The sequence below is a fragment of the Carcharhinus amblyrhynchos genome, chromosome 18 (assembly GCF_965287045.1).
Source record: "Carcharhinus amblyrhynchos chromosome 18, sCarAmb.v2.hapA, whole genome shotgun sequence".
NCBI lineage: Eukaryota > Metazoa > Chordata > Chondrichthyes > Carcharhiniformes > Carcharhinidae > Carcharhinus > Carcharhinus amblyrhynchos.
This window is the reverse complement of record NC_137341.1, coordinates 17,740,655-17,762,500: the sequence shown is the minus strand read 5'-3', so window position 1 is coordinate 17,762,500 and position 21,846 is coordinate 17,740,655. Positions and strand designations below refer to the sequence as shown.

Genomic DNA, 21,846 nt, shown 5'->3' with positions numbered 1-21,846 from the left:
AAAACTCTAATAGAAGTCTTAGAGTCTCTACAGTGCAGAAGGAGGCCATTCAGCCCATCAAACTTGTACTGACAACAATCCCAATCAGGCCCGATCCCTGTAACCCCAAATAATTACCCTGCTAACCCCCCCTGATAATAAGGGTCAATTTAGCATGGCCAGTCACCTAACCCGCACATCTTTGGACTGTGGGAGGAAACCAGAGCACCCGCAGGAAATCCACGCAGACACAGGGGGAAGGTGCAAACTCCACACAGTCACCCAAGGCTGGAATTGCACCCCTGTCCCTGGCATAGAGGCAGCAGTGCTAACCACTATGCCACCATGCTGCCCAAATAAATTAATCAGACACAATTTCCCTTTCATGAAGCCGTACTGATCCTGCTTGATTAGGTTATAATTTGCCAGATGTGCTGCTATTACTCCCTTAATAATTAATTCAAACATTTTTCCAATAATAGATGTTGGGCTAATCGCCTAAAATTACCTGCTTTTTGCCTCCACTTTTTGAATAGGAGTACTTCTCCAGGATCCAAGGATTTTTGTAAAATTACAACTAATGCATTCACTATCTCTGTAGCTACTACTTTTAGGATCTTAGGATGCAACCCATCAGGGCCTCGGGACTTATCTGCCCTTAGCCTCATTACTTTGTCTAATACTTTGTCTCATACTTGCATAGAAATTAGGAGCAGGAGTAGGCCATTTGGCCCTTTTGAGCCTACTCTGCAATTCATCTTGGTCATGCCTGATCATTGAATTCAATATCCTGATAACCCCTTCCTCTCATATCCCTTGATCCCTTTAGCTCCAAGAGCTATATCTAATTTCTTCTTGAAATCAGAAACATTTTGGCCTCAACTACATTCGGTGGTAATGAATTCCACACATTTGCCACCCTATGGTTGAAAAAATTTCTCCTCACATCAGTTCTAAAAGATTTACTCGTATCTTCAAGCTATGACCCCTAGTTCTGGACTCCCCCACCATTGGAAACAGTCTTTCTGAATCTACCCTGTTTAATCCTGTTCAAATTTTTAAAGTTTCTATGAGATCCCCTCTCACCCTTCTTAAGCTCCGGTGAATATAAATCTAATCAACTTAATCTCTTCTCATATCACAGACCAGCCTTCCCAGGAATCAGCTTAGTAAACCTTTGCTGTATTTGCTCTATAGCAAGGACATCATTCCTCAGATAAGGATACCAAAACTACACATAGTACTCCAGGTTGTGGCCTCCCTTTTGCTATGAAGGCCAACATACCATTTGCCTTCTTTTTTGCCCTTGTCTAATACCTCGCCTATTCAATATCGTAGAAAAAGTATGATAGAAATGGAAAAACTTTAAGCTGTTTGTGTTGGTTTTAGTGTATGTAATCTTTTGGGTGGTCTTCTTTATTTCAGGGTGATGTTTGGATATGTATGGAACTACTGGACACCTCATTGGATAAATTTTACAAAAAAGTGATCGAGAAAGGGAAAATATTCCCAGAGGACATTTTGGGGAAAATAGCTGTGTCTGTAAGTTTTTGGTATTCTGATGGATTCTAATTCACTGTCCAGTTAGCCTTTGTATCTCGAGGTCCATGCTGGTGGCTCTCTGATAGGCTTAGATAATACTGTTTACCAAAATGTTCAATGCATTTTACTCCAATGACTAAACTCAATCTATTTTAAAACATTTATTTAAATACACTTGTGGAGGCAAACATGTAAATCAATAAATGCCTTTAGTGTTTGCATTGCATGTCTCTGTGTGGCACCTGTGTTCCACAATGAATAAAGATCAATATAAGTTGAGCAGTTCTACTTTTCCTTGCATCTCCTAAAGCTATTTTTTGGCAACAAGTTTTGTGTCAATCAAGGTGTTAGTGAATAGAACACCCAGTTCTTTTTTAAGAAGGCCAGTCAGTCGTCTTAAGAACAATAGAGACTTATTGGCATTTTTAACAATTTCCAACCCAACGTATTGAGAATTTTACATGCACAATATTTGTTTTCCCAGTGCAAGTAACTTACAGATGAGAAAGAGACTTTTCAATTTAATTTTGAAGCTATGGGGCCTGATAACCTGAAACTGGGAAGACAGCCGCAGTAGGACAAGACTCACTGACTGTTTACCTGCAAGCGTTTTTCAGTAGATCCTGCTGAATTTAATGACAGAATCTGTTTTAGCTATCCTCATGCTGAGAGGAGTTATCTGTTAGGCTGGAAACCAGCTGGTGAATGGACAAATCTGGCATTACAGAGAGGGTGAGGGATTGAACACTGCCATGGAACGGTCAGCGTTCTGCGGATGTATGGCTTGGTTGCACATTGATATTCACTCACTGGAGAAGTTCTCAAATGTATAGCTAACATTCACTAGATTGTTTCTTGGGTGGAGGAAGGGATTGTCCATTGAGAGGTTGAGCAGACTTGGCCTATATTCCCCAAAGTTTGGAAGAATGAGAGGTGGTCTGATTGAAATGCGCAAAATTCTTAAAGGCCCTTGACAAGGTAGATGCTGAGAACATATCTGTCGAATATGGAGTCACACTATCAGAATTAAGTTGGACCATTTTAAGACTGAGATGAAGAGAAATTTCTTTACTCAGAGTTCTGTGAATCTTTGGAAGGTTATGGGTGCTCTCTCATTAACCACTGTCTAGAATACAGTTAATACATTTTTAGGTATTAAGGGATATGAGAATAGTGCAGGATAGTAGAGTTGAGGTTGAAAGTCAACCATGATCCTGCTGGATGGCCGAATAGCTCCTACTTCTTACGTTCTTATGTGCTAAGACAAAGTTAACCAGCCCTATAGTCACATAACGCGCAGTAGTTCTGACTGTGCTCATTACTTGCCTGCCAGAAAGTACTGTTTACTTGGATCCCTTCTCGTAAATCCTGTTAAGAATAATGTCAGTTCAAATTAATTTGTGAGCTGTAGTTAGATAGTATCTCGACCCAGCATGGTTCAGTACAAAATGCTCCCAGTTACTCCTGAGAGTCTCAGCATAATGTAGCTTGGAGGCATAAGACTCTGCTGAGAGTTGCTCCCAGGTTTAGAGGTCAAATGCTAACATGGCAGCCAGGTTGTTGGTTGTTGTGTGTTTGAATATCTTGGGAGACATTTTCCTTGGCTCACTATTTATTTGTGGCAAAACTGAATGCATTTATGGAAAGAAAGGAATTTGCTAATGCATAGGGAATTTCAGCAGCAGATATGAGTTCAGCTTATATAAAAGTTCTCAGCACACTACAGCAGTGTCTTTTGTCTGTGCCACATACCATAATGGAAATGCAGAGTAATAAAATGTGTGAAACTGCATTTGAAAAAGACCTGCCAGTGGCTGTGTTTGTCTGAATTCTGAGGACGTAGATAAGATATCGGTTATTTTCCTCCTGTAAAATTCATAAGAGTATGCTTCATTTCACATACTTCAAGCATTTTAAAGCAGGTTAATAGGTTATTAAATCCATTAGCTTCTTCATCATGAAAAACAGTGTCTTTACTTCAGGGTAAATTTTGACTTTGTGTGATGGTGTAAAATGGGCCTTGGGAATCAGCAGCCTGTTTTACATCTCTCCCAATGACTTTAATGAAATATAAAATAGGTAGACATTCTTCTATTACCCATTTTAACACTATTGCATTATCAAAATTATCTGTTATTTACCCATCTTCCTTTATTCCTTCTGTTTAGTGCTGTAAAATCCCACAGTGTAAATTCCTCACCTTTGCATTGGGTGTTTAAGTGCATACTTGTTGCAGAGGTGAGTCAATAAATATTGTTTGGCCTGCTGGTGCAGGTAATGAGATGCGTATTTTAATGCACCTACTGATGTCACGAAGGTAAGGTGAAAGACAGTTTTCCTTCTCCCACGGGAAAGGAAAAGTCACTCGACGAATCCATAATTATCTCAATTGCTGAGAAATACAGAAAGTGTATACGCTCTAAATTTGTCACTGCAATGACGTACGTTTTCTTGCGTTATGGCAGAAAAACGCTGCCACATCACTTGCTTGCAATGAAAATGCAGCATCCAGTTGATAACAAAAGATGTGCCTTGCTAAACCATAAGGATGTGTTTAAGTGACTAAAGAAGGAAAGAATTGCAAAAGCTGGACATTTTAAATGATGTGGATGTGCCGGCGTTGGACTGGGGTAAACACAGTAAAAAGTCTGACAACACCAGGTTTTAGTCCAACCGATTTATTTGATAGTAAACGCACAAGCTTTCGAGGTTTCCCTGACGAAGAGGGAAACCTCGAAAGCTTGTGCGTTTACTATCAAATAAATCGGTTGGACTAAAACCTGGTGTTGTCAGACTTTTTACTACACTTTAAATGAACCAGAGCATGCTGGAAACAAAACAGAATCATCAATATCTTAAAAGAGGAACAACAGGTCAATGTTTGAAAGAAGTCCTTTGTCAGACCACTCATTGGTTTGTAATGTTTTATTCCACAATTGTTCTGTGCTTTTATATCATCAGGAATATACCTTGTTTTGGAAAGCTGTAGAGTATTGAAAATAGTATTGCAGAATATGTAGAAGGTCAGTCAAGGTTTGTTTTTGTGTTTTTTTTCTTTGCAGATTGTAAAAGCATTAGAACACCTGCATAGCAAGCTGTCTGTGATTCACAGAGGTGAGTGCTGCCATTTCAGACAGGCACAAATGAATCAATCTTGTCTTGCACAATTAATTGAGAGCAAAACTGTTCACTGCAGTAGGTGGCAGCAAGGTGCTTTTGCAGCAGTATTTGATTGTATTAGTCCTTTGGAGGGGTTTTGTAAAAGTTTTGGAATTAAACCTGCATTATTTATTGTAATCATTGGTGCAGCAGAGTGGCACAGTGGTTAGCACTGCTGCCTCACAATATCAAGGACCTAGGTTTGAGCCTCCGCTTGGGTCGCTATCTGCATGGAGTCTGCACGTTCTCCCTGTGTCTGCGTGGGTTTCCATCGGGTGTTCCGGATTCCTCCCACAGTTCTGAAAGATGTGTTGGTTCGGTGTGTTGGCCATGCCAAATTCTCCTTCTGTGCACCTGAACAGGTGCCAGAATGTGGCAACTAGGGGATTTTCACAGTGACTTCATTGCAGTGTTAATGTAAGCCTACCTGTGACATTAATAAATAAATTCAAACTTTTTCTTTCTTCTGGTATCTTAGAGCCACAAACTACATCCTCTCAGTGCTGCCCTCCGGCTGGCAGCTAAAGATGTGTTGAGGAAGTCAACATTGACTATCTGAGCTATTCATGTGGGTAGGATCTGACTCTGCTTGGTATCTCCCTCTGACAGGTCTTGTGTTACCACAGCAAAGAAGCAAGAATTTACTGCTCAACAAAAAATGAAATATTTTTCCTGTTTCCTATAGACACCTTAGGAAAGAGAGATAATGAACATTTTTAGACTTAAGGATAAATGACAATCATTTAGATTTAATTTCAGAATTTAAAACAGCTTCAATTTCAAAGCCATTGTTTAATTTTATAGCAAGCAATCGGAGTAGGACGCAAAGGCTCTGTGAACTGTAGAACTGATAAATGCCTGCAGCTTCTGGCTTTGTAAAGAATAGTAAAGAATGGAAATTGACACTCTAAGCAGACAGACTATAAAATGGAAGAAATGTGCAGAATTGGCAAAAGTAGCTGTAATATTTCCTTTTGAATCAACAAACTGCTCTCATGGAATGTGTATTGATGCAACTTGCATTTTAGATTAAATATTACGCTCTATTATAGTGTTATTAAACACTCCTACAAGTGGACCCATGTCCACTGTGGTCTGGCATATGCCTTTACCTGCCCTATATGTAGGTAAACAATAGCCAGGAGACAACACGTTTCAGGATTTTAAAAGTTCTGTGAAGTCCCACACTTCATGAAATTTCAATCTTAATATTTGCTCAACGTTAATTTGTCCCTTTCTCTTGTCCTCTCTTCTCGACAGGGCATAATAATTATCTGTGTGTCTGTTATCTAACACTTGTTATCTTTTACAGATGTGAAACCTTCAAATGTTCTCATCAACAAAGAGGGTCATGTGAAAATGTGTGACTTTGGCATTAGTGGATATTTAGTAGATTCGGTTGCCAAAACAATGGATGCAGGTTGCAAACCATACATGGCTGTGAGTATAAACTTGGAATTAAGTCTCTTGTCTTCTAGTATTTATATGAACCGAGAGCACCATGTTTCTCAGTGAATATTAGTACTCATTATGTGTGGAGTGTCGGTGGTGTTAAGGGAACACTCTCAGCTGGCCATTACATGCTGTCAGTTCAAGTGCTGCAAAACACAGCTCCTTCTGCCTGTCAAAGTGGTGTGTCCTTGATAGATGACCAGCCCCCTGGCCCCTTCCCTCCACATCACCACCATATCAATGTAAATTCTCAATGTCCCACACTGGCCATTCTTAAAGAAACAAGAAAGATTCCTGGGACTTGGGACTAGTTCTGAGGGAACCGAAGAGGGTCTAATACAAATTGGATGGATTACACCTAGGCAGGACCAGGGCTGATATAACCCATCCAATTTGTATTAGTCCCTTATACTTAAGTGATTTATGGGTTGGAGAGATTGAATTGGTTAGGATTATATTCATCTGGAGTTGAGAAGAGTGAGCAGGATCTCATATAAACCTATATAATTCTAACTACCACTAGGGTAGATACAGCAAGGATGGCACACAAGTCCAGGAGTCACAATCTGCTGATGTGGGGTAGTCCATTTAGAATTGAAGTGAGAAGAATTCTACACCCAGGGAGTGTTGAGCCTGTGTAATTCTCTACCACAGAAAGCAGTTGAGGTATGTTTTCAAGAAGGAGTTGAATTAACTCTTGGGGCTGAAAGGATCAAAGGAGGTGGGGGGTAGCTGGACTAGGTTATTGAGTTGGATGATCAGCCATGATTATAATTAAAAGCGGAACAGGCTTGAAGGGTTGAATGGCCTCTTTTCCATGTTGCTATGCTTCTATGTACTGGTTTTCCAGCCTAGATCCTGGGTTCAGGCCTCTGCAATGAACCGCCTGATGAAGAGGCACATGCAATCTGAACCATGTTCAAATACCTTTTGCTTTTCACAGTGGTTGCTTCTTGAATTGTTGTGTAGGGAAAGGCTACCAAGTTTGAGTTTAAAATAGATGGTTTGCTGCTATGGCCCTGTATCTAATATAAATTGGGTTTGACAACATGTATGTTCTATGAAACCAAGAGGAAAGTTATGACTTTTAATATCTTCAGAAATAGAAGTTGGCCATTCTGGACATTGCATCTTTAGTCAGAGTTGAGTTCTAATGGTTCTGTAACACTATTTGTATACTCTGTTTTATGGTGGCAATATTCACACCGTATATTCCTGTTAGTTGATCATGCTGCAAGTTTGTTTTATTTTACAGCCTGAGAGAATTAACCCAGATCTGAACCAAAAAGGATACAATGTGAAGTCTGATGTCTGGAGCTTAGGAATCACAATGGTACGTAATGAAATCAACTGGCCTAACCGTCATTGAAAGATTTTCAGGAGTTGTATTCCTTAGATCTTGCAAAGTTGTACTTTCAGTTGTGAAGACAATATCCCCTTCCTTTAAGTACTCTCCCACCTCATCCCGTAGCCCCATCAACTCCAGAATCAAAGAAGCTTGAGTACAGTCAGGAGTGGGAACAGTTCATTTGGCTCATCAAAGCTTGTTTTTCTAGTGCACTTACTCCAAACCCCTTCTGTACACATTACGTCAATAACCTGTACATTATTACAAACATCTGTCATACTTTTAATTTGAAGTTCTTTCTAATATCTGTTTTAAAATTTATTTTTGTTTTAATAGTTCCTCCACCTAACTGGAAGTGAACTTTGACAGTCGTGTGGATAAATGCACTATTCTGTCATTACTAAGTCATGCAGATCAGGGGGCCTATGCTTTGATACCCAGTCCGTATGCAATTAAGGCACTTTTCCTCAGCATTCATTACCGTATGAGAAAATCAGGATTCTTGTTCCTTTACTCCTTTCCTCATGCCTGTAATGTCTCTGCACTGACAGATCAGCACATGCGCAGTGACCTACTCAGCACTGTGTTACCAACTTTTTGGATGGGAATGAGCACAGATTTTCAGAGTGAATCTTGCTGGGCAATCTGTGATGTACAGTGTTGGAGATTCATCTGGAAATTGCACTGAAAAAACCAGTGGGAGTTACTCCCAATTTCCTGCAAATTGGGAACTTTGAATTTTTTTTGGAAGAATCCTGGCCCACATGTTTAACTAACAATTTTCTTGATAAGTGACATGCACTGTGGTTAACAGTGCCTCTGTCGAGAGAGAAAATCAGAGTTAACATTTCAAATCAAATATGATTTCTTCAGAGCCCAAAAAGGAGTCATATTCGGTTTGAAACATTAACTCTGTTTTTCTCTCTACAGAAGGTGCCAGACCTGCTGGGTGTTTTGAGCATTACTGTTTTTAGATGTAATCACTCCTGTTGGATGTGCATGGATATGGATGTTGGTTGAGTAAAGGACTGGCTAATTGAACAGACTACTAATGGTCTCCATCTGGGTATCGATACAGAGATAACAAAAAGCCATTTGGGTTAGGTCCAGCACAGACTATAGTGCTAGTGGAACTGTACCCTAACGATAACTTACACCTGTTTTGAGGGGGGGATAAAGTGGAATAACAGGCCAGAAACATTAAAATCCCCTCTGTGAGGTTCTTCCTGTCTCGCTTTGTTGGTTCAATAAGCATTTAATCACATAATGAAAAGATGATTGTCATGTAGATAAGATATAAAAAGAAAGACATGCACTTTCCATGAACACTGGACATCACAAGGTGCAATACCATCAGTTAAATAACTTTACAATAGTGACTACATTCCAGTGTTGTGCAAATTGGCTGTCACATTTCCAATGTAAACCTCCAGAACCCGCAATATGTTGATAACCAGTTAATCTGTTTTTGTAATGTGGATTATAGAATAAATATTGGCCGGGGACTAGGGAAACTCCACTGCTCTCCTTTGGAATAGTGTCATCAGAATTTTTACATCCACTTGAGGGGGCAGACAGAGCCTTGGTTTAATGTCTCGTTCAAGAGACGTACCTTCAACAGTGTAGCCGTTCCTCGTGCTGCAGTGGAGTTTGGCCTCTGTAATGACTTAGGAAGCCCAACTAGAAGGAAACATCGTTTATTTATAGAATACAAAGTAAAACCACTACCGTGGTGTACACACACTAGTCCCTACCTGGGACTACAATTCAGCAGCTCCATCCTGGGTCTGCCTTATGAAGGGCTCAGATGATGAGTTCCCCTGGTAACAGGCAGTGGAACTTATACTCAGTGAGCCCCATGGAGATCACTCAGTGATTCCCCATGGGCCTTGTGGGGGTTGTCACAGCTTCAATATAGTGGGATTGTAGCTGCTGATATAACAAGAAAGGCTGCATTAATAAATTCAAAGGTCAGTTGCATGTTTTCTTTTCTGCAATTAATTGTGATATAATATATTTATATATTCTATGTATTTTAAAATGCAATTAAAAAAAATATTTTTGCAGATTGAACTAGCCATCCTACGATTTCCCTATGAATCCTGGGGGACACCATTCCAGCAGCTAAAACAAGTTGTGGAAGAGCCTTCCCCACAATTACCTGCTGACCGCTTCTCCAAGGAATTTGTGGATTTCACAGCGCAATGGTAAATCATTGAAATGTGGAAACTGGTTTAAGCGTTACTACTTACCTTGGGACTGGCCAGTTATAATAATGTAGAAATCAAGTTCTTGTTGCCTGGTTTCACAGTTGAAGCCAAGGGCGGGGATTGCGGTGGTAGGGGTGTTGGCGGAGAGAATGGTGTGGCAATCGATGGGAGGATGCATGGGGCAGGGAGCAAATTCCAATCATAAATCGAGGTGACAACTTTAAGGCAATGTTTCACAAATATTAAATGTCATTGTTATTAGTTTACAAATCAGGAGACATAATAAGATTTCCAAATGTGTTCCCAAATATGTATAACCACATCCTTGAGGCTTGGCAAATTTGTTTGCGTGTTCTAGAGAACATATGGCTTAATAACTCCTCAACAATGAATTGAATATTGTTGATATTCATTTAAGACATTTTTAACATATCTCTTGTTTGTTTTTATGTCCTTGAGAGTCTTGACTCTTGCCTTGATATCTATGTATGTTTGCTAATTATGCCCAGGATAATGAAGAGAAAACCCGATTATTTGCTTTAGCTGCAGTTCTAACCCTCACGTCTTTGAGAAACAGCAGAACACTCTGTCACAATATTTTAATTTAGACTTTCATGCTAACTAACTCAACTTTATCTAGCACCTTTTAATGTAGCACCAAGTCCCAAGAAGTTTCTGGATAAAATCTAGCACTGCTCTGCATAAGGAGTTATTTGTGCAGGTGAGAGAGATGGAGGTGATAGGTTTAGGCTGAGAATTCCAGAGTTTAGGGATCAGGCAGATGAAAGCTGGGTAGGGCAAACAAAATCAAACATACATAAGACATCAGAATTGAAGGAACTCTAATCAGAGGGGTGTATGACTTGAGGCGGTTACAGTGATGGGATGGGATAGAGATTGGACAAGTATGTAGCAATGCTATAAAAACCCCATGGCACATGCTAGCATTTTTAATATTGAGCTATCCAATCCTGATTTTATTTCTAATTTTTAGTTTACAGAAGAACCCCAAAGATCGGATGAACTACATTGACCTTATGGTGAGAAGTCCTTCACTAATTCAGTTGTTGAATTTTGAATGTAGTTTGCATTTACCAGTCCAGTGAAAATTTTCCATTTTTTCCCAACAGGAGCACGCTTTCTTCAAAATACACGATGCCAACGAAACAGATGTGGCCTCCTTTGTAAAAGAGGTTTTAGGAAATGATCCTATCTGACGTCTGAGGAAATTTATAAATAAAACATCGGTTCCTTTTTTGTTCTCACTTATCATCGAATGGGATTTCTATTTAAAAGCGAATCTAGTTTCTTAAGAAGAGGCATTTGAGTTTATGGCCGTTTGTGCAAGGTGTTCCATGCCAGTCAGAAATCTCTGCGCCACATTGAAGAGATTCTGAGAGGCGTTTGTTTGCACCTTTTGTGACTAAACCCAAACTGGCACCGGCTGTAAAATTCAAAACCAGGGCTTGCAACTTAAAAAATCTAAGCCCTGTTGTCCCTCCGTTGAAGGGAGTGGAGAAAAGACGAGCCCAGCTATTCCCTCCCCTGTTGTAAACCTGGCCTGGAACTGATATATAGTCTTTGTGCTCCTGTTTCTGACCATGCTCTTTGCTTCTCCTCATGTGATCCAAGCCCAAGCAGCCATAAACTCTTGGTTATTCCACTCCCGGTCAGATAATGTTGATTGTTTGTATATACTTAAGTGAAAGCATCCTGGTTGTAAAGAACAGAAAAAGAAAAAGGTTGTTCTTCTTGACAGTCACACATGCTCTTGATTATATTTATCTTTTCTTTCTGAGTGTCACTGATGGGGTTTGAACATGTAGCACTTCATAAATTTGCAAGGATCTCGAAGTAGACCAGTTACTGTGAAAACTAGCAGAATTAGTACAGCTTCTGTGAAAAGATGCACAATTTGGTGGCAGCCCTAGGTAGTAAATGAGGAACAATCTTGGCATTCAATCCCTCGCCTCGTACATTTTTTTTTAAATGAGTGTTTGTTCCTGATATCCCCACAGGAGAGGCCAAGTTGCACCAGTAATATTGTGTATTTGCTATGCTAAGTGGAATTGAGTTGTTCCACGTGCCACGGAGAATAAGAGGACAAGTCTCTCCTCAGACAAAGCTACACAATTTCTAATTGCATGTATTGGTATAGACTTGACAGCCTGGTTTCTCAATAGTGAGTGCTGTAGAAGAATAGAGGTGGGGGGCACGGTGGCAGCAGTGATTGTGCCAACATCAGGAAGGAGTGTAAAAATAAATAAATAATGAAAGTCTGTAGTGACATGTAAAAATGTACGCCACCCCACTCCAGATCTGAAGGTATTGAAATAGGAACAAACTGGATCTTAACCTCCTTCAGGAATTGAAAATTAGCGTAGAGCAACTTTATAAGGTGTTTGGACGTTATTGGGAAAGAGCCATTCCAACTTCATTTCCTGTGTTGCATGCACCATTTTATTTTGCCTAGCTGCATTATATCTGCTGCTTGTTTTATAGGTGTTGATAAATGTTTCGAGGTCCCTGCAGAGCTTGTATACTGTGCATTTTGAGACCTGCGTCAAGAAGCCACTGACTGGGTACATTCTGTGAGGAGCTTTCATTGCTGTGCTGCTTTTATTAAAAATAATGATGTCAGAAATGGTTGCTACACATACTGTAACAGTGTTATAATATGGTAAGATATATGCAAGTCAACAGGAAAAGGCCTGTGCAGAAGGAAGATCCATGTTGTTAAGCCTATTTTACATATCACATTGGTCTAAGGTTACTCTGTTGAAGCTGCACAACTGTACAAGACATTTTAAAAAAGGCATGCAAATCTATCTGGCAGTCTGTATAGTCAGGAATAATAAAATCGCATACCATTGATATGCTGTACATCTAGTAAAATTGGATAATTTAGAAATAGGTTGCATAGCTCCCTCAATTACTCAGTTAGTAAATGCACTGCTTAGTGCGGAACTGAGCCACATAGACTGGGAAAATTCCAGGTTTGATGACTGGTCTGTGCGAAGTTTGCTAATCTTTGCCAGGATGGCAGTAAAGGTGTTACAGTTGAGTCCTTTTAGGAATCAAGTTCATAAACACTTCATTATTTTCTTAATATTTTACAGTTATTGACTGTAAGATGACTCAGCAAGTTTCATGGGTAGTTAAGCCTGGAAGGTTGCAGGTCTGATTCTCATGCTATGCTGAGTTAACTCACTGCATCAGAGATGCTGTAATTGGTCTAGGTATCTCTGCCGTTGGGGTGGAGAAATCGGCCAGGCGTGCCACACCTGATGGCTTTAGGGTGACCCGTCCTGGAGTGCAATTGGGTGAATATTGAGCGAGGGCAAGAAGGTTCAACTGTGATGTCTCTGCAGTCAAATAACCTGGCAACATTCAACATTAAAGTTCATATAAGAACAATAACCACTTGGTTGAGATACTGGAAGGCAACTAATCAACGGTCAAGAAACTGGATCATGTCAGAATTGGGGTGCAATCCTGGTGCACTCTCCATGTCCAAAAAAGCAGGTGCAAGACCATGGCAAATTAGTCCTTGGACTCATTTGATTATCGCTGATTAGCTGTGGGCTTTTGGGGGAGTGAGTGGGCAATAGTGGGAACATCATCACTGGTGTCAGTTGAGGGGCTCAGAAGGGTCTATGAGAGGTATGAATGGCAATTGATTCGGGGCATGAGCTGGGGTGGGCTGCAGCCCACACATTTAATGAGGAGCCAAGAGCAGTACTCCTCAAGTCCTTTCAAGCACCATTGATTTGCCTGCAAAGCACATAAAGAAACTGACCACAAAGCGCACAGCACATACTGCAAAGGAGGCGTAGGCAAAGGGCCTAATGCCGATTTCAGGAGCACACCCTGGACACCTAAGCAGAAATCCTATCCAATATGCCAGCCTGTGCAAATTGAGTACGCATATGCTACCTGTCATGTTGGACTCTTAGATGCCTATTTTACAAGGGTAAAACAGGCATAGTGCTTTCCAACTTCAAGGCCATACTTTAGGAGCTTGGAAAGTAAAATTAATTGCTGTAGTTATTTTTTAATGGTCTAATTCCCAATGAAATATATTTGTACTTTAATTAAATTTACCAAAGAAAAAGCTTTCTTAAAATTGTAAGTGAGTATTGAGTATACTTTAATGATTGGACTTGCATATGAATTCTAATGTGAATGTTGCTGAGCGCCTCATCGTAGGCTTGTGTCACACTGAAATGTTCAGACGGGTCGGCCTGGTCATTGTAAATGTCAATTAATTGTTGTCAGTTTAATCTTTGCTGAATTATCATTTCCATTGGTTTTAAAGCTAATCAATTCTGGGAATTGTGTAGAGTGTTAGTAATATGGCTTTACATTTCAAAACCATACTTGAAGCTTTGCAAATTTATATTCTATAAACTATACAGGTATTTAACATGGCTATATCCAGCTGCTGAAAATTTCTAGTTACTTAACTTTTATGAACTTGTAGAGGAATAATAATATCTAATTTTCTACTCAGAAATGGTGGAGTAAATGTACTTCCATAAGATCTTCATTGATTTTTTTAAGATAAAGAATTCTATATTTTAAGTTTAATACAGGTGCAGAATAGGAAGTACCATGGGCTAGTTTTGCAACCACAGTACGTTAGTGCAGTGTTTCAGGTGCCCGTCTCCTTCAAAGATTATCTATTATGTGGGCATTATATTCCTAATGGTTGCTCTTATGTTGGTACCAAAGCGAGAGGGAAGAGGAGAAAGACCACATTCAAATCAAAATGTCTCATTGCTGAAGAGAGTGCCTGCTGTATGTAGTATACTGTCACACACTTGATGTGGGCAAGACATAGTTATCATTTTTTGGATGCCAGTATCCTCTCTTCCCTCTTTTACCAGAAAAGTTGATCAAACTAAAGGGGCAATTTTAAATGAACCCACCAACTGGAATTCCCATGGAAATGGGTGCAGTGTTGGTTTTACAACTGCCCTAGTTCACACACTCTTGAAGTCTGTAGAGAGCAATATCAAGTGGCATGTTAGGCTGGCTTCTGTGTTCTCTGGCAGGTGGATTAGTTTAAAATTGCTCCATGTCTCCAGTTTGAGGAATGCAAATGCAACACGTAGAAATTGGTGTGAACAGATAATTCTTATTGGCTCTGGAGTGAGCAGGTGATGGGAAAAGTGGAAGGTTCTATTTATACTCAGTTTTCACTGAATCATAAGTAAGTTAACAGCACATAAAGAGGCCATTTCGCCCATCATGCTTGTGCTGGGTGAAAAGTAAGCCCCCCAGCCTATTCCCACTTTCCACTGTTTGATCCTTGTCCTTGGAGGTTATGGCACTTGAGGTGCATACCCAGACATCTTTTTTTTATCCCAAGTTTTCTATTTGGCTGAGGGGGAGAGGAAGAATTGGATGTGAGAGTCGTGCATGCCTAAGTAAGCTAGCTAGAAATTAGGTATTGATTACAAAAGAGGTAGAGTTGTTGTTGGTCTGACTGACATGCTATCAGAGTGGCAGACGAATGGTGTAAATCTGCAGCAAGTTGATTGGTATGTAAAAGAACTGGTGCGTGGTCGTAAAGTGTTGCCTGCATTAGAACGCAAGACTCTGCTGAAGGCTCCTATCCTGTGTTTTTATTTTCACTGGGTTGATTCACTGCTTATTGGTTCACCTCCTATATAGCCCAAGCACAAATAGAGGACTTTTCATCACTTGGGGGATTGCGTTTCATTTGTTAGCATCTTACTGGAACGTGATGTTAAATTTTGCTTTGGCTCGTGACTGAAAGATGGGCAAGCTTTTAAATTGAAATTAGAAATGTGCTTTACATTTCCCAAGAAAACACTATTTTCGTGGATTCAATTTGCAGAGTCTTTAAAGATTTTTTTAAGATCAAAATCATGCGTGAAATAATTGATTGAATATTCTTTTAATATTGCCAGTTATTTCTAAAATGTTGATAGTTTCACATGAAGCTGTAAGGGTGAGCTGAAGTCAGACCCATTAACTAGCATAAACCTATCAATGGGGGCAGAACTGAAAATGTAAGGAATAAATATCTGAATTGCCTCAGAAATATTCTGTTCCTGGTAACGTCTCCACAGATGGACAAGTAGGTGCCTGGTATATTCCAATTATTGTTCACCATTTTGGAGTTGGCATATTCTGATTTGAAATCACTTTTAGTATAAGATTGGAGGGGTGGACCCGAGACATTGATATAGATTACATTACATTTTGCCTGAAGGAATTACGAAGAGGGAAGAAGTCTCCTTTCTGTCAGAATGTCACAAGTGGGTTAGGCCTTGTGCCTTCACAATCTGCTGTTCCCAACTGTCTGGAAAATTGTCGGGCAGTTCCCACTTTTGAAGCCATCGTGAAGCCCAACATTTGAAATCCAGAACGACCAGTGGTGGTGTCTCAAAGAGACCTTCACTCCTCAAATGTACTGCTTCCAAGAATACAGCCACCTGCCTTTCGACCCAGTTTTTCTATTTGATTTCCCATGAAAGGCTGGTGTGGAATTCCGTCAGTGACTCAGTAAATGTACAGCTCTGACTTGTACTTGGTCTAGTTTCAGGTCCTGGTTAGTGTTGACAGGCAGGCAGTGATAGAATCTGTCTCTGTAGACCTGCGTTTATGAGCGGAAGGAAAGTTTTTTTTTTCCCGTTTTACGAGGTGCGGTATAATGAGATATACCTCTAGTGAAGAGGTAATTGATCAATCCCACATTCCATCATCCCCAAACTTTCTGGAGTTTGTGTGTGGAAACACGCTCTACATGGTGCTCCCTTTGGAGGTTGAGAGCTTGTTACTAAGCTGCTTGGCCTTAAATGATCTACAAGGTTAGTTACGTAGTCCATGTCGATGCACAGTAGTTTTTGACTTTGTGTTGCAGGTGCAAATTCACCCTAGTTGAAATGTGAGATGTCTAGCAGTCACTCTGAGCTGAACACCCATCGTGGTATAACTACAGGCTGGTGTGAAGCCAGGGTTAATATTGTGCCCAGGAAAAGGATTCCTTTTCATTTGCAGAGAGAAACTCCTGACTTGGTAGTGTGAAAGTGGCATGTCTTGAACCAGAGACTGTGTTTTCTCTAGATACAGCTTCACTCCCCCAAACTTCCCTCAAGTGTCAGCACACCTCCCTTGCCATGGTGCATTGTTGAAAACCATGTGCAGATGGTAGCAAATGTGGGCTGGTTCTCTCCCATGTAACAAAACCTGTAGACTTTTCTTTGTATTGCTGTTTTCATTCACTGAGCTGGAGTAATTGTAGCACAGCTGTTGTGCGTGCTGCAAGGTTGAGATAGTGACACAAATGGTTCTATCTTTTCCACTGTACAGGGAACAGAGTCCACTTGGGTTATATATATTGATTAGATATGAGATCCAGTCACCTTGTCTGGAACGGTGCCATTTACTTCACCTTTGTGTTTTGATTCAATATTGCAATGTTTTGACACTGTATAATTTTTACTTTAGTTTGCTGACTAGCTGTCTTGCTGAGCATGTATGTTAATGTGATTGGGGTTAGCTCTGAGATTATATGGTGTGCCAGTTCAGCGACTGTTACGCCAATGCAGTTTTTCTTCCTTGCGTATGTACACAAAATTAAAAAAAAGGCATTGTTTTTAATACTGATTCTGTCTCTTTATTGTTGGTAATTTTTGCTCCCACCTTCTCCAGGTGCTAACTCAGAGCACAATATCTCAATCAGGTGCTGCTTACTCCATACATGTGCCTCGAGAGTGTTTGTTAACTAATAACACTAACTCTTGAGGAATGCAGAGGTGGAGCAGGAGTGCTGTCTGCAGACCTCTCGTGAAGCCTTCGCTCCCACCAGCCTTGCCTGCCTCCTTTCCTTCTCTCTTCCCCCGTCCCCCAGCTATCAGTAAGTTCCTTCGTCCTGGTCTTGGCTTATTACTCCCCCTCACACAACTCCTTAGTGCAACATTCCCTTGGGTCCTCAATCGCAGCCTTCTGCCCACTATCAGGCTGGCTGTCAAACTGGTGTCTGCTCAAAATTGTTCCGATGAGTTTCCCCCGTTAAGATTGGCAAGGTTAGGACTAGGCCTCACCAGATTCTTCACCTATCACTGGGTTCTCTTGTTAAAAGTGTTAAATCTGTCTATGCTGCAAACTATTAGGCTTGGCACTCATAAAGAAACTAGAAGAGGTAAGACGAAACACCCTCACTCTCTAATCGCCAAAGAAAACCACGCAAGCTTTCAGAGACTGTGCTGAGTGACAGGTCCCTCAAACACAGTAGGCTACCTCAATTTCTTTAGTACCATACACCCCTACAGTGCAAAAGAAGGCCATTCCATTGAGTGCACTGACCACAATCCTACCCAGGCCCTATCCCCATAACCCCATGTGTTTATCCTAGCTAGTTCCCCTGACACTAAGTGGCAATTTAGCATGGTCAATCCACCTAACCTGCACATCTTTTGGACTGTGGGAGGAAACCGGAGCACCTGGAGGAAACTCACACTGTATTCCATCTCAGATGTTATTTCTCCCTCTCATTGGTCAGTTCAGCATTTTATCTTGTTGCTCATGTTGCTTCTCACCATGGTCCATTTGACCCACAAAACACCTGTGTCTTTTTTGCACCACTGACTCCCGGCTGCTTCTCTCGCACTGTACTGCCAATGCCTTTTACTATCCTAAGTGGAGTAACATTAGTGACACATCTGTGAACTGCTCTGAATCATGTAATTGTAAAGACAGTGAATCACCCCAGAGTAACTTAACCTCCTGCCTCAGCTCTCTGTGTTTCTGATTCCTGCTTGTACAAAAGTGGCCTTGATATACAGGATATTGAGTCAGAAATAACAGAGTTCTGTCACACTTCCTTCATGGTCACGGGCCTGACCATTGCTGGGAATAGATCAAGTTAGTACAACCATGGTAATTTTTTTTTAACCCTGTCCTTTGTGTCGCCGGTGTTGTCTTTTCTAAGCTGTGGAGCCATGGATAGACAGGGCTGCAGCATCAGCAATTCGAAGCCCGTACAAGCAGAGCTAACCTACTACAGGAAGAGAGAAAACCTCCCAGGACCAACACCGACCTGATGGGTTAAAAAAACAATCTACAGGTAAAGCAACCACACCACAGGCTAAACAAGAAATCTGCAAGCAGACAGAAAATCCTGTAGGCAGATTGACACAGGATAGGTGGAAAAAGAACTTGAGCATGGTTGAACAAAGTGGAAACAGGCTAATGGGTTGCTCACAATATCTGCCTTCCTCTCTCTTTCCCATTTTTGTTCTCCTTCAGTGGATATTGCTTCCAGCAACATTGGGAGAAAGTACTTTGTAAGTTGGTGCTTGGTATTGCCAGAGAGCTCAGGGCTGTTGAGAAACTGCCTAAAGTGGCAGCCTTTGCAAAAGGGAAGCAGGTTGTTAATTCAATTCTGTCAGATGTAGAGAAATGGGAATGTTAAGTAACAAACCAAAAATAGAAAAAAAAATCAACACCATACACCAAATCAGCACTCACATTTATGTAGCATTTTCTTGCATCAAAAGTTCCATGAGTTTGTGCAAGGACTGTAATGTTGATTTTTTTTTTAGAAAAATGGGCAACAAATATCTATGTTGGAAATACATCTGGGAAAGGAGAAAGAGGTGAATGTTTTGGTGAGACCCTTTGTTGAGGCAGAACCTTGAGACAAATTGGCTGCCAAAGCGAGTGATGGTTGTTATTGGAATTGGAGAATTTGTTTCAAGCAGTGGTTTTGGTCCGTGTAGTAGCCTTGGTTGTGTGGAGTGTGCCTCATTCATTATTAACATGCCTGGTGCAGCAGCAGATTGCTAATGGCTTCATGTTGACAGAGGATATCAGATCATTCTGGTGTGTATGTGTGTGTGTGCTTTGTTATTCATAGATCCAATTTTCTCTCTCTAACCTTCTTCAGCAAAAGGCCGCATCTCTGCCTGGGTCACAAGCATCCAGGGGCCCAGTCAGAAACCCAAAGGGACGTCCTCAGTCTTGGTGATTAGCCAGTATGATAGATATCATCGGCATGGCAAAGAAAAATGGAAGTGATTGATTCCTGGATCTGAGAATTCGACACTCCAAATCATAATTGGCAAAACGATCTGTGTGCTAATTTCACCGTTTCAGGATGTTTTTCTTTGCACAGTCCACGTGAGTTAGTAAATTTGATGTAATTAGTTCCAAGCATCCGAAATTAATGCGATCAAAAGGGGTTTATACAGCAATGCACGTCATCCTCGCAATAGGTCTGTGATAAACCTCCCTTTTGTTTGAGATTAAAGATCTGTGTGCAGAGAATAAGAAACATTAGTGTATTTCACAGAGGCAAACAAGAATCAATAGATGATTTATTGTTTAGACTGCAAATTAAAAGAGCTTGCAGTCATCAGTACCATGTATATCTTTTGCATCCCAAGACCCCTGATAGCTCATTGAAAAGAGAGCCTGTGCTCTTATCCAGAACCATACCCGAAAGGAAGGCCATTTGGCTCACTGTGCCTGGGCTGGCTCTTTGCTACAGCGATCCAATAATGTCTGCTCTTTCCCTACTGCCCTATAAGTATTCTCCCCTTCAAAAATTTATCCAAATTCCATTAGAAAGTTAATATTGAATCTGCTTCCCACTGCCGTTTCAAGTTGAACAATTCACGTGGGTTCTACTAAATGAAGGTTTTCAGCCTCAATCTATTTTCTGTTTGAGAAATGACTGTGATTTACATACAGCTGTCACTCTCCACTTCTCAAACACAAATAGATTGAAAGAAATGCTCCATTCTAATGGAATCCATGGGGAATGATACCCTGAGAAATATCTGAGGATTATTCCACAGTTACATAAAGTGATGGCACATTGAGATAGCCTCACTAATATTCCTATCGCAACATTTGATCCACTATTCTGCAAAACAGTTTAAAGAGACTGCCTTGTGCCTGTTAGGAAATAATTTTATATTTGAACGCAATTGTAATTCACTGTAGTGACCACACAGTGTCACTGTTTTACCATCTCATGATCAGTACAAACACAGTGCAAACTTGGACAAAAGTTAAACATTGCAGATACTGGAAACCTGAAAAATAAAAACAAAATCCTGAAATTACTTTGTCAGGTGGCAGGGTTTGTTCAGGCAGAGGAACTTGAGTTTGAAACTTTGGATTATTTTTTACCCAGTTTTGACCCTAGATCATCAGCTTTGCGTGTTATAACTCTGTTTCTCTCCATAAATGTTGCCTGTGCTGTGAGTATTTCCAGAATTTTCTGTTTCTAGATCAGCTCTCGCTTCTTAAGCTGTGCATCGGAGAGGACAAGACCTAAAAATTGGTCTGCAGCGGTCTGGAAGTGGAACAGGTATCCTGGAGGCCCCCTCGATATATCAGCATATCGGGGTGGTGAATCTGAGACTGTCCAGCCCTCCCCAGGCAGCTGCCTGGACAACATGTGGATCCTGGGGCACTGGCAATGATGCAGGAAGGTCATGCTGGAGCTGGGCGTGCTCAGGAGAGGAAGAGAAGGAGGGTGAGTCCTGAGGTGGGAGGGGAGGAAGGAGTGGAGATGACAATCTGGGGAAGGTGGGGGGTGGGTGGGAGAGACAGTGCTCAGGGTCTTAATTGCTCTGGGTGATGGGGCAGAGCTCTCTTGTTCCTCCAGGCTTCTCAACCATTAAGTATTTCAAAATGTAACAGTTCGGTTAAGGCCCCTTAACTCCTCATGGAGAACTGGTTTTCTAGAACATGGATTCGACTGTATTCAGAGCAGCCCATCTTGACTTGATTTGAGTTATTCTTGACACATGTATTAACATACAGCGAAAAGTATTGTTTCTTGCGCACTATACAGACAAGGCATACTGTACATAGGGGAGAAGGAAATGAGAGAGTGCAGAATGTAGTGTTATAGTCATAGCTAGGGTGCAGAGAAAGATCAATACGAGGTAAAGCCATTCAAAAGTCTGATGGCAGCAGGGAAGAAGCTGTTTTTGAGTTGGTTGCTACGTGACCTCAGACTTATGCATCTTTTTCCCAAAGGCGGAAGAGAGAATGTCTGGAGTGCATGGGGACCTTGATTGTATAGCTTTATATAAAGGGGGGGTGTCCTCAAACTGCTGTTAGGCCCTTTTATTATCATGTGGGAAAGTCGATGATTAAGCACAA

At 40.9% G+C, this 21,846-nt stretch overlaps 1 protein-coding gene across 2 annotated transcripts in view; it reads left to right on the top strand.

The window, feature by feature from the left end:
* LOC145354875 (dual specificity mitogen-activated protein kinase kinase 3-like) overlaps positions 1–17,325 on the top strand; it is a 121,968-nt gene extending 104,643 nt beyond the window's left edge. For both annotated transcript variants that reach the window (XM_080206435.1, XM_080206436.1), the window contains exons 6-12: positions 1,405–1,521; positions 4,584–4,635; positions 5,993–6,120; positions 7,388–7,465; positions 9,548–9,687; positions 10,685–10,730; positions 10,821–17,325. In XM_080206435.1, the coding sequence (XP_080062561.1) occupies positions 1,405–1,521; positions 4,584–4,635; positions 5,993–6,120; positions 7,388–7,465; positions 9,548–9,687; positions 10,685–10,730; positions 10,821–10,907 (648 nt within the window). In that variant the 3' untranslated portion in view covers positions 10,908–17,325. The remainder of the gene's footprint in view (positions 1–1,404; positions 1,522–4,583; positions 4,636–5,992; positions 6,121–7,387; positions 7,466–9,547; positions 9,688–10,684; positions 10,731–10,820) is intronic.
* Positions 17,326–21,846: the final 4,521 nt, after the last annotated feature.